Source organism: Oncorhynchus masou, chromosome 1, assembly GCF_036934945.1.
Source record: "Oncorhynchus masou masou isolate Uvic2021 chromosome 1, UVic_Omas_1.1, whole genome shotgun sequence".
Taxonomy (NCBI): domain Eukaryota; kingdom Metazoa; phylum Chordata; class Actinopteri; order Salmoniformes; family Salmonidae; genus Oncorhynchus; species Oncorhynchus masou.
This window is the reverse complement of record NC_088212.1, coordinates 13,912,123-13,925,248: the sequence shown is the minus strand read 5'-3', so window position 1 is coordinate 13,925,248 and position 13,126 is coordinate 13,912,123. Positions and strand designations below refer to the sequence as shown.

The window sequence follows — 13,126 nt, the reverse complement described above, 5'->3', positions numbered from 1 at the left end:
GAAAAGTAGTCCTTGTGCATAGAGTTCTATGGTTTGTTAAACTTTCAAATCAATGTTTTTTGTTAGGTATACATTTTAGTATCGGCATAATTCCTTTTTGGTTGTTAACGGGCGGGGAAACTGCTTTAGGGCGGTAACAGGAAGAGCACGAGTCCTTACCATTGGCTCCCCGTCGCCAAGACATCATGACGCACACCAAAGGGGCGTGCCTTTGAAGAAATCAGCTGGAGAGACATTAACTAATAGACGCCTAGCTCACAGGGGAGATAGGGTTATGGTTGATATTTTCCCAAAGAAGAGCAGTTTAAGCAAAAGTACAGAGTTACTTACTGCTTTAGCTAGATGCTAAATTAGTCAGTGAGCAATCTGAAGTGAAAGGAAGGAAAATGCTATCTTTGTTTCAGCGCTGAGTTTTTGTGCAACATTAGCTCTACTTAGCTAGTTCTCTCAAACCAAGGCTCTCGAGGAGGCAGCCTCTTTTCTTTCCTCCACACCACTCATTTCTCGCGCCCGGTTAATGTGACGGGCGGACCGACATGTGGGTCAGTAATGGAACAGTCGGAAGGTAGGGAAAAATGACAGCGCAACAGTGTTGCAGGCGTAATGGTCACGTGTTTACTTTTTGTTTCAGTTTTTTGCATTAGGAGGTTGTGATTACAACTCACTGCTTTACTGTTTCCCAAAATTTAGAGCTGTCAACAATAGACTACAATGACAATGTAACAAGCAATAATGATGCTAGATTTGTTTTCTGCACACGGGTCCTGCTGCTCGTAAGCTGCTTGCGTTCGGTTGTGGTGCAGCAATAGGCTTGGTCTGTTACGCAAGACTATTGCACCTGTTTGGGGTGTACCCACTTACCCTTATCTCCACATTAACGTGTTTTGTCTCACAATTTTAACTAATTTCACGTTTGTTTTCGAGTAATCTAGTGTGTATTTTGGGGATATATCTTGTCAGCAATGAAAATGCTTATGCATCAGTTGCCTGCAGGTCTCCGACCAGTGAACAATATATTGGGTCTCATAATGTAGAGAATATGAATAATCTGATGCTTGGTTATGAATGGACACGCACCAGCAATCACACAAAACACCTTCCATTGATGCCAATTTAATAGAATGTTATAGTCTCCATCAGCTTTCTGCTTCCTGCAATGTTTCAAAATGCAGTCTTTCATAGAAGAAAAGCAGAATAGCAGATTGGTTGTTGATTGTTGATTTGACACGCACGGCCTGTAATAGTGATCTCAATCATTAAGATGGTTAGGTTACGCTAGGTTGCTGTACCACTCTTGTCAGTGATTCAGTTAGTCAGTACTCCAAATCACGAATTGCAGTCTGCCAATTATGCTGTTAGAAACATCCTTTGGCATGTTATCTGTTGATCAAAACCAATGCCTTGTGAGGAAAGGTTACATTTTATTAGGGAGGACAAGAGGAATTATCTTCCCCAAATACGTTATACATGTGTAATAAACACAACATTGCATCTGCTTCGGCCCTGCACTCAGGAAATAGGATTTAACAACCAAAAAACTATGCTGCTGCTCTCGTTGAATGCCCAGCGTTATCATATATCTACATTATATATCTTATCATATGGATACAGGGCCAAGCAAGCCATTATAGTGACCAGGGCCTGTTTTGTCTGTTAGAAGTTAGCAGATAACATGCTGCATTGAGACACATGGATGTAACAGAGAGAGACCACATTAGAGACACATATTTCCAACAAATCACAGAGACTCGCAAAGAATTAGAAAACAAATCAAACATCGATAAACTCCCATATCTGTTAGGCAAAATACCACATTATGCCGTCACAGCAGCCAGATATGTGGCCCGTTGCCATGAGAAAAGGGCAACCAGTGGAGCACAAACAAATTGTAAATACCACCAATATTTATGTTCCCTTTCGTACTTCAACTACTTGCACATTGTTATAACACTGTACATAGCAAATAGTACACCATGTAAAATGTCTATTCTTTTAACTTTTGTGAGTGTAATGTTCACTAATGTCTCCTTGTTTATTTCCCCTTTGTTTATTGTCTATTCCATTTGCTTTGGCAATGTAAACATATGACCTTTGATTTGGAGAGAGAGAGAGATGAGACCGACGCCGTTGGGGCAGTGTGTGGCAGACAGGCAGAGCCGTGCCTAATGCCAGGGTCTGAGACGGAGCAGATGCCTGAGCTGAGACGAGTGACACAGGAGTGACACTCATTCTGCAGTCCAAAGTAAAAGTGTTCTTGTGGGTGGTTGGTTTACTGGTACATGTTGTGAGTGTAATGCTTGTCATTTTGAGCACCTTCCCCCTGAAAAGGCTGTGCACAGCCCTGTGTGCAAGTGTCTCTGGTGTTTACATATGCCTGAGGAGTTAGTGGTAGTCCCAGGTGATGTTTTGGTCATGTGACGTGCACTTGGAGCTTATGAAACACTGTTAGTAATGTCCATTGTGTAAGAAAGGCCGTCTGGTTTATTCAGGCTCCTAACAGAAGCTATGGAAGCTATTGATAATGGAAGGACATGGCGAGACATTGCCATTGGCTAAGACATTGTCAACCCTGGGGATATGGCTTGACCAAAGAGGAAGAGGGAAGGCATTAGAGAGAGACAGAAAGAAAGAGACAGAAAGGGAGAGAAAGAGACGGAGAGGGAGGGAGAGAAACCTAGGAGGATATGGATTGGCAAATGAGGGTCAGAGAGATGGAGGAGGAGAGGGAGGAAGTAGGACAGAGAAGGATGCATGTCTTGTTTACAAGGCAGTGAAGCAGTAGAGTCACCCATCCCCAGACATACTCCCATAGTGCCGAGAGCTACCCATTAGGCCTGTTGTGATAGATGCATTTAGAAATGTTTGTGTTGTGTGTTCCTATAGCTCTTTGTGTGTGTCAATGTCGGTCTGTGTGTCAGAAGCCCGGGGCAGTTTAATAACATAGGAGACTGTAGCTGGGTGCCCATACCTCTCCCCTGGACCTGTTTACAGTAGACCACATTAGCCAGGCTGTTTACAGTAGACCACATTAGCCAGGCTGTTTACAGTAGACCACATTAGCCAGGCTGTTTACAGTAGACCACAGCAGCCAGGCTGTTTACAGTAGACCACAGCAGCCAGGCTGTTTACAGTAGACCAGAGCATCCTGGCTGTTTACAGTAGACCACAGGGGCCAGGCTGTTTACAGTAGACCAGTGCAGCCAGGCTGTTTAAAGCAGACCAGAGCAGCCAGGCTGTTTACAGTAGACCAGAGCAGCCAGGCTGTTTACAGTAGACCAGTGCAGCCAGGCTGTTTACAGTAGACCACATTAGCCAGGCTGTTTACAGTAGACCACAGCAGCCTGGCTGTTTACAGAAGACCACAGGGGCCAGGCTGTTTCCAGTAGACCACATTAGCCAGGCTGTTTACAGTAGACCACATTAGCCAGGCTGTTTACAGTAGACCACAGCAGCCAGGCTGTTTACAGCAGACCACAGGGGCCAGGCTGTTTACAGTAGACCACATTAGCCAGGCTGTTTACAGTAGACCACATTAGCCTGGCTGTTTACAGCAGACCACAGGGGCCAGGCTGTTTCCAGTAGACCAGTACAGCCAGGCTGTTTACAGTAGACCACATTAGCCAGGCTGTTTACAGTAGACCACAGCAGCCTGGCTGTTTACAGCAGACCACAGGGGCCAGGCTGTTTACAGTAGACCACAGCAGCCTGGCTGTTTACAGCAGACCACAGGGGCCAGGCTGTTTACAGTAGACCACAGCAGCCTGGCTGTTTACAGCAGACCACAGGGGCCAGGCTGTTTACAGTAGACCAGTGCAGCCAGGCTGTTTACAGTAGACCACATTAGCCAGGCTGTTTACAGTAGACCACATTAGCCAGGCTGTTTACAGTAGACCACATTAGCCAGGCTGTTTACAGTAGACCACATTAGCCAGGCTGTTTACAGTAGACCACAGCAGCCTGGCTGTTTACAGTAGACCACATTAGCCAGGCTGTTTACAGTAGACCACAGCAGCCAGGCTGTTTACAGTAGACCACATTAGCCAGGCTGTTTACAGTAGACCACAGCAGCCTGGCTGTTTACAGTAGACCACATTAGCCAGGCTGTTTACAGTAGACCACAGCAGCCTGGCTGTTTACAGTAGACCACATTATCCAGGCTGTTTACAGTAGACCACATTAGCCAGGCTGTTTACAGTAGACCACAGCAGCCTGGCTGTTTACAGTAGACCACATTAGCCAGGCTGTTTACAGTAGACCACATTAGCCAGGCTGTTTACAGTAGACCACATTAGCCAGGCTGTTTACAGTAGACCACAGCAGCCTGGCTGTTTACAGCAGACCACAGCGGTCAGGCTGTTTCCAGTAGACTGGTGCTTGGCCAGGCTGTTTACAGTAGACAGGTGCGAGGCCCGGCTGTTTACAGTAGACAGGTGCGCGGCCAGGCTGTTTACAGTAGACCGGTGCGCGGCCAGGCTGTTTACAGTAGACCGGTGCGTGGCCAGGCTGTTTACAGTAGACCGGTGCGTGGCCAGGCTGTTTCCAGTAGACCGGTGCGCGGCCAGGCTGTTTCCAGTAGACCAGTGCGCGGCCAGGCTGTCGGCCAGGCTGTTTACAGTAGACCGGTGCGTGGCCAGGCTGTTTACAGTAGACCGGTGCGTGGCCAGGCTGTTTCCAGTAGACCGGTGCGTGGCCAGGCTGTTGACAGTAGACCGGTGTGTGGCAGGCTGTTTACAGTAGACCGGTGCGTGGCCAGGCTGTTTACAGTAGACTGGTGCGTGGCAGGCTGTTTACAGTAGACTGGTGCGTGGCCAAGCTGTTTACAGTAGACTGGTGCGTGGCCAGGCTGTTTACAGTAGACTCGTGCAGCCAGGCTGTTTACAGTAGACTGGTGCGTGGCCAGGCTGTTTACAGTAGACCGGTGTGTGGCCAGGCTGTTTACAGTAGACCAGGTGTACAGTGGCCAGGCTGTTTACAGTAGACCAGGGTGCAGCCAGGCTGTTTACAGTAGACTGGTGCGTGGCAGGCTGTTTACAGTAGACTGGTGCGTGGCCAAGCTGTTTACAGTAGACTGGTGCGTGGCCAGGCTGTTTACAGTAGACCACATTAGCCAGGCTGTTTACAGTAGACCACAGCAGCCTGGCTGTTTACAGTAGACCACATTAGCCAGGCTGTTTACAGTAGACCACATTAGCCAGGCTGTTTACAGTAGACCACATTAGCCAGGCTGTTTACAGTAGACCACAGCAGCCTGGCTGTTTACAGCAGACCACAGCGGTCAGGCTGTTTCCAGTAGACTGGTGCTTGGCCAGGCTGTTTACAGTAGACAGGTGCGAGGCCAGGCTGTTTACAGTAGACAGGTGCGCGGCCAGGCTGTTTACAGTAGACCGGTGCGTGGCCAGGCTGTTTACAGTAGACCGGTGCGTGGCCAGGCTGTTTACAGTAGACCGGTGCGTGGCCAGGCTGTTTCCAGTAGACCGGTGCGTGGCCAGGCTGTTTCCAGTAGACCAGTGCGCGGCCAGGCTGTCGGCCAGGCTGTTTACAGTAGACCAGGGTGCGTGGCCAGGCTGTTTACAGTAGACCGGTGCTGTGGCCAGGCTGTTTCCAGTAGACCGGTGCGTGGCCAGGCTGTTGACAGTAGACCGGTGTGTGGCAGGCTGTTTACAGTAGACCGGTGCGTGGCCAGGCTGTTTACAGTAGACTGGTGCGTGGCAGGCTGTTTACAGTAGACTGGTGCGTGGCCAAGCTGTTTACAGTAGACTGGTGCGTGGCCAGGCTGTTTACAGTAGACTCGTGCAGCCAGGCTGTTTACAGTAGACTGGTGCGTGGCCAGGCTGTTTACAGTAGACCGGTGTGTGGCCAGGCTGTTTACAGTAGACCGGTGTGTGGCCAGGCTGTTTACAGTAGACCGGTGCAGCCAGGCTGTTTACAGTAGACTGGTGCGTGGCAGGCTGTTTACAGTAGACTGGTGCGTGGCCAAGCTGTTTACAGTAGACTGGTGCGTGGCCAGGCAGTTTACAGTAGACTGGTGCGTGGCCAGGCTGTTTACAGTAGACCGGTGCAGCCAGGCTGTTTACAGTAGACTGGTGCGTGGCCAGGCTGTTTACAGTAGACCGGTGTGTGGCCAGGCTGTTTACAGTAGACCGGTGTGTGGCCAGGCTGTTTACAGTAGACCGGTGTGTGGCCAGGCTGTTTACAGTAGACTGGTGCGTGGCAGGCTGTTTACAGTAGACTGGTGCGTGGCCAAGCTGTTTACAGTAGACTGGTGCGTGGCCAAGCTGTTTACAGTAGACTGGTGCGTGGCCAGGCTGTTTACAGTAGACTGGTGCGTGGCCAAGCTGTTTACAGTAGACTGGTGCGTGGCCAAGCTGTTTACAGTAGACTGGTGCGTGGCCAAGCTGTTTCCAGTAGACCGGTGAGCGGCCAGGCTGTTTCCAGTAGACCGGTGAGCGGCCAGGCTGTTTCCAGTAGACCGGTGAGCGGCCAGGCTGTTTACAGCAGACCACAGGGGCCAGGCTGTTTCCAGTAGACCACAGCAGCCTGGCTGTTTACAGCAGACCACAGGGGCCAGGCTGTTTACAGTAGACCAGTGCAGCCAGGCTGTTTACAGTAGACCACATTAGCCAGGCTGTTTACAGTAGACCACATTAGCCAGGCTGTTTACAGTAGACCACATTAGCCAGGCTGTTTACAGTAGACCACAGCAGCCTGGCTGTTTACAGTAGACCACATTAGCCAGGCTGTTTACAGTAGACCACAGCAGCCTGGCTGTTTACAGTAGACCACATTAGCCAGGCTGTTTACAGTAGACCACAGCAGCCTGGCTGTTTACAGTAGACCACATTAGCCAGGCTGTTTACAGTAGACCACAGCAGCCTGGCTGTTTACAGTAGACCACATTAGCCAGGCTGTTTACAGTAGACCACATTAGCCAGGCTGTTTACAGTAGACCACATTAGCCAGGCTGTTTACAGTAGACCACAGCAGCCTGGCTGTTTACAGTAGACCACATTAGCCAGGCTGTTTACAGTAGACCACATTAGCCAGGCTGTTTACAGTAGACCACATTAGCCAGGCTGTTTACAGTAGACCACAGCAGCCTGGCTGTTTACAGCAGACCACAGCGGTCAGGCTGTTTCCAGTAGACTGGTGCTTGGCCAGGCTGTTTACAGTAGACTGGTGCGAGGCCAGGCTGTTTACAGTAGACAGGTGCGCGGCCAGGCTGTTTACAGTAGACCGGTGCGCGGCCAGGCTGTTTACAGTAGACCGGTGCGTGGCCAGGCTGTTTACAGTAGACCGGTGCGTGGCCAGGCTGTTTCCAGTAGACCGGTGCGCGGCCAGGCTGTTTCCAGTAGACCAGTGCGCGGCCAGGCTGTCGGCCAGGCTGTTTACAGTAGACCGGTGCGTGGCCAGGCTGTTTACAGTAGACCGGTGTGTGGCCAGGCTGTTTCCGGAAGACCGGTGCGTGGCCAGGCTGTTTCCGGTAGACCGGTGCGTGGCCAGGCTGTTTCCGGTAGACCACATTAGCCAGGCTGAGAGAGATCTGGGAGGAGTCTGGAGCAAGAAGGTAAGCCAGGAAGGGAGGGACAGTGGGTAGAGAGAGTGGGCAATGGGTGTGAAAAAGAATACTTAAACTAAGGACAGAGAGTAACACCCAGGGAGGGAATAGCTGTGTAATCGAGTGGTGCGAGAGAGAAAGGAGATAGGGAAGGTGCTCAATAGAAACACTGCAAAGAGGCCTCCCGAGTGGCGCAGTGGTCTAAGGCTGTACCATTAGAGGCTCTGGGTTCGAGCCTAGGCTCTGTCGCAGCCGGCCGCAACCGGGAGGCTCATGGTGCGGCGCACAATTGGCCCATCGTCGTCTGGGTTAGGGATGGTTTGGCCGGCAGGGATATCCTCGTCTCATCGTGCACTAGCGACTCCTGTGGCGAGCCGGGCACAGTGCACGCTGACACAGTCACCAGGTGTGTGGTGTTTCCTCCGACACATAGGTGCGGCTGGCTTCCGGGTTGGATGTGCATTGTGTCAAGAAGCAGTGCTGCTTGGTTGGGTTGTGTTTCGGAGGACGCATGGCTCTCAACATTCGCCTCTCCCGAGTCCGTACGGGAGTTGCAGCGACGAGACAAGACTGTAACTACCAATTGGATACCATGAAATTAGGGAGAAAAAAGGGGTGGGAAAAAAATATAAAAAAATTAAAACAGCGAAAAGAGTGTTGGATGGCGAAGGGGAGGGAGCATTGGGAGAGGTATGAATGCTCGCACTGCACTGACACAACCAAACCCACACTGAGACACTCTTATTTACAATGTGCAGGGATACTGGAGTAATACAGGTAGATATGTATAGTGGTAAGGTGACTAGGCATCAGGATATATGATAAACAGAGTAGCAACCTCATATATGATGATTGTGTGTGTGTGTAGAGTCATTGTAAATGTGTGTGCATGTGTTATGTGTGTGTTGGAGTGTCAGTGTGCGTGGGTGTTGAGTCTTGAGTCAGTGCAAAAATAAAATACAATGGTCAACTCAGGTAGTCAATGTAGCCATTCTGTGAGCTGTTTAGCAATCTTATGGCTTGGGGATAGAAGCTGTTCGGGAGCCTGTTGGTGTCAGATTTGATGCACCGGTACCACTTGCCATGCGGAAGCAGAGAGAACTGTCTATGACTTTGGTGGCTGGAGTCTTTAACAATTTTCCGGGACTTCCTTTCACACTGCCTGATAGAGGTCCTGGATGGCAGGGAGCTCGGTCCCAGTGATGTACTGGGCTGTCCGCACCACCCTCTGTAGTGCCATGCGACCGAGGGCGGTGCAGTTGGCATACCAAGCAGTGATGCAGCCAGTCAACATGCTCTCAATGGTTCAGCTGTAGAACATTTTTAGGAATTGAGGGGCCATGCCAAACCTTTTCAACCTCCTGAGGGGGAAGAGACGCTGTTGCACCTTCTTTATGACTGTGTGAGTGGACCATGGAAGCTCTTGACCCCCTCCACTGCAGCCCTGTCAATGTTTCCTCTAGTCCACTATCAGCTCCTTGGTCTTACTGACTTTGAGGGAGAGGTTGTTGTCCCAAAACCACACTAACAGGTCACTGACCTCCTCCCTGTAGGCTGTGTCATCTTGCTTGGTGACCAGCTTGGAGGGGACAATGGTGTAGAAAGGGGGATATTTGCAAGCCGAAGAACACCATCCCAACCGTGAAGCACGGGAGTGGCAACATCATGTTGTGGGGGTCATTTGCTGCAGGGGGGACTGGATAGCATCATGAGAGAGGAAAATTATGTGGATATATCGAAGCAACATCTCAAGATATTAGTTAAAGCTTGGTGGCAAATGGGTCTTCCAAATGGACAATGACCCCAAGCATACTTCCAAAGTTGTGGCAAAGTGGCTTAAGGACAACAAAGTCAAGGTTTTGGAGTGGCCATCACAAAGCCCTGACCTCAATCCTATAGAAAATTTGTGGGCAGAACTGAAAAAGCGTGTGCGAGCAAGGAGGCCTACAAACTGATTCACCAGCTCTGTCAGGAGGAATGTGCCAAAATTCACCCAACTTATTGTGGGAAGCTTGTGGAAGGCAACCTGAAATGTTTGACCCAAGTTAAACAATTTAAAGGCAATGCTACCAAATACTAATTGAGTGTATGTAAACTTCTGACCCACTGGGAATGTGATGAAAGAAATAAAAGCTGAAATAAATTATTCTCTCTACTATTATTCTGACATTTCACATTCTTAAAATAAAGTGGTGATCCTAATTGACCTAATACAGAACATTTTTACTAGGATTAAATGTCAGTAATTGTGAAAAACTGGGATGGTGGAGTTGATGTGTGTCATAACCAGCCTTTCAAAGCTTTTCATGATTACAGATGTCGGTGCCACAGTCATTGTGCCTTGAAGCCTTAAGTGTTCTTAGGAACAGGGATGATGGTAGTCATCTTAAAACATGTGGGGATTACAGACTGGGACAAGGAGACGTTGAAAATGACAGTGAATGTGCCTGTACTCTGATCTGCGCATGCTCTGAGAACGCGCCCTGGAATACCGGCCCCGTCGCCTGATTAAAGACCTTACTCACGTAGGCCTCAGAGAGCGAGATCACCACAGTCCTCTGGGTAGTTGGAGGGCCCTCACGCACGGTACAGTCTTGTTATTGTCAAGGCGTGAATAAAATGCAGTGAGTTCATCTGGTAGAGAGGCATCATTGGGCAGATCATGGCTGGGTCTTCCTTTGTAATCTATAATGGACTGCAGCCCCTACCACATGCAGTGGGCGTCTGAGCCTGTGTAATATGATTCCATCTTATTCCTATATTTTCCTTTTGTTGACTCTGAGTAGGTTGCGGTGGGACTTCTTGTACTTGTTCCTGTCCTAACACCTTTCATTACTCACTTTTCCATTCTTAGATCAAGGTGAAACAACCCCATAATATAGAGGTAAAAAAGGGCTTGATGTAGAGAGATTTGGGATGTTTTTATGTTATTTTTTCCGGGGGAACATGTCTTAGTAGCAGACCTGAAGTATTGGCTTGCACCTTCCTCTGTGTGTCTGCTGTTCACTGACGTTTCCAATGGCTGTAGTACAGGTGACAGCCTAACAGATGGTGTCTAGACTGCTGCTTTACTCCGCATCTGTCACTGGCTGTGAATGAAAACCTACACAGCTCTCACAGTGTCTAGTTACCTCTGCTGCCTCTCAGCCAGCCTCTCTGTGTGTTTGTGACTTTGATATGTGGTTGTCTCAGCTACCTTAAGATGAACACAGTAGTTGGAATTGGTCTGGATAAGAGTGCCTGCTAGATGACTAAAATGTGTGCGTGTGTATGTGTTCTCTGCCCTCTGCGTGGTGGATGCTGTGCCACAGAGCGATGGGGTAGTGCTCCAGGGATCCAGCGTCTGATCCCCTGAGAAACTGTCCTCTGCCCCCAGTTTCATATCTCCGTGCCTCACAGCCTGCCTAAGCCTGTTACACACCAGACCCAGGAGACCCTTAACACCGTACACACACACACACACACACACACACACACACACACACACACACACACACACACACACACACACACACACACACACACACACACACACACACACACACTCAGGCAGGCCTTGTATTTTTTTTACACATGCAGACACGCTCTCAAATACAAACATACAAACACGCATGAGCCAGTGGTGAATGAGCTGTGACACTGCTGATGTGATACATTGATGCAAATTCACTTACACACTCTGTCCTACACATAGGTTCTCTGTCAGCCCCATAGACTTACTTGGAAAACAAAACACATTGTACTCAACCCTGGGCGGTGGTGTGCTGATCCCGTAGGGATGACTGTCTAATATTAATCTTTATTGCTCTTTCCATCTGCAACTCTGAGCTCTTATTGATGTGCTCCTCTTGCAGCTGCTACGACCATTAAAGAAAAATTCCACCTTAAAATTATATTTTGTTATTTGTTTCATTAGTCCATTGTTGATATAGTCCCAAAATGTTTTGCATGTCAGCAATACATTTTCGAAAATATTTAACTTTCAAAATACATAAATACATCTGGTATGATGCAAAGTGCACCATCAAAAGTTTGGACACACCTACTCATTCCAGGGGTTTTCTTAATTTTTGAAACCATTATCTACATTGTAGAATAATAGTTAGAGAATGCCAAGAGTGTACAAAGCTGTATCCAAAGCAAAGACTGGCTACTATGAAGAATCTCAAATATAAAATATATTGTGAACACTTTTTTGGTTACTACATGACTCCATATGTGTTATTTCATAGTTTGATGTCTTCACTATTATTCTACAATGTAGAAAATAATACAAAATAAAGAGAAACCCTTGAATGAGTATGTGTGTCCAAACTTATGACCGGTACTGTATGTATTTTAAAAATGTAATATCTTGAAACTTCTTTTCTGACAAATCTTGTTTTTGGGTGTAATTTTCCTTAAAGTGAAGAACTGTTAGATAAGGATATAATGTCGTGACAATTACTGCTCTCTCTATCACACTATTAACTGACTCACGTAGACCTACAGTACGCGTCTGACTGTGTGTCTCAGAAAGACAAACACAAAGCGAAAAGTAGGGAAGGAGCACAGATAAAGTCTTGATAGACAGCCACTACTCCCTCAGTTCCTCTGCATCTCTCCGGGTTCAGTCACTCCGTCCGCTACTCACATCGACTAAGGTTAAGGTACAGTGTAATAATAACACCTGCTGCTCACTGGCTCTGACAGCTCTGGGACGATAACGGAGATGGAATATTCCAAAGGGAACACACTGTTTGTTGTAGCTCTTAAACAAGACCTGACATTGTTTGTTTAGGCCTATTGCAATATTGTCTCAATCTGTAGCAACAGCAACAATGTATGAGACGAGAGGAGCAGGAGTTGGTGGAGATGAGTGGGGGAGGGGGGCGAGCTGAATATCCGGCTGCCTGTCGTCTCGTGTGTCCGATGAATGGATGCCATTTTTATCCGCTACTGTGTATCGGGGCAGGGATGAAGTGCATCTACGTCAATGGAACAATAATAAGCCTATGAATCTTTCAAACAGCCTATTTATGGGACCTTGTGTAGGTTGGAGTGGCAGAGGGGTAGGACAGGACTGCAGGTCTGTTCAGGTCTGGTCTGGTCGTATCAATATCACCTTCAGTGAAGCACGGGGGTCTAACCAACTTTCTCTCTCCTGGGTCGGTCCACCTCAAAAAGCACCAAAAAGAGGACTTCGACACTCACCATCTCAGATTGTTCTGAAATCATTTATTTTGTTAGAAACAGGTAAGAGTAGCATTCCTGCAACATTATTTTGTTGAAATATAATTTGATCTCTGAGAAATGAAGCTCATTGATTGCATTCAAATTGGACATTTTAATATATAGGATCCATATCATATTCAATAAATATAGTACCTAACATCTGATATGGACCAAACGTTTTTCTAACAATGACTTAGACATGAGGAATCCCACCACAACAATGAGTATATAGTATCAGAGCTCTATGTTTGACAAGTACTATGGAGCTGCAGCTTGGAGTATTGTTTCTTCATCCTATGTAATGTATTCTCAGTGAATTTGGTAATGCCCCCCCCCAAACCCTGAGTATTCAGCAAT

The 13,126-nt window shown here is 48.0% G+C and overlaps 1 protein-coding gene across 1 annotated transcript in view; it reads left to right on the top strand.

The window, feature by feature from the left end:
- Positions 1-261: 261 nt before the first annotated feature.
- The window catches only part of rhobtb4 (Rho related BTB domain containing 4), a 40,924-nt gene continuing 28,059 nt past the window's right edge, over positions 262-13,126 (top strand). Inside the window, 1 exon segment of the mRNA XM_064944429.1 lies at positions 262-565. Coding sequence (XP_064800501.1) covers positions 537-565 — 29 coding nt within the window. The 5' untranslated portion in view covers positions 262-536.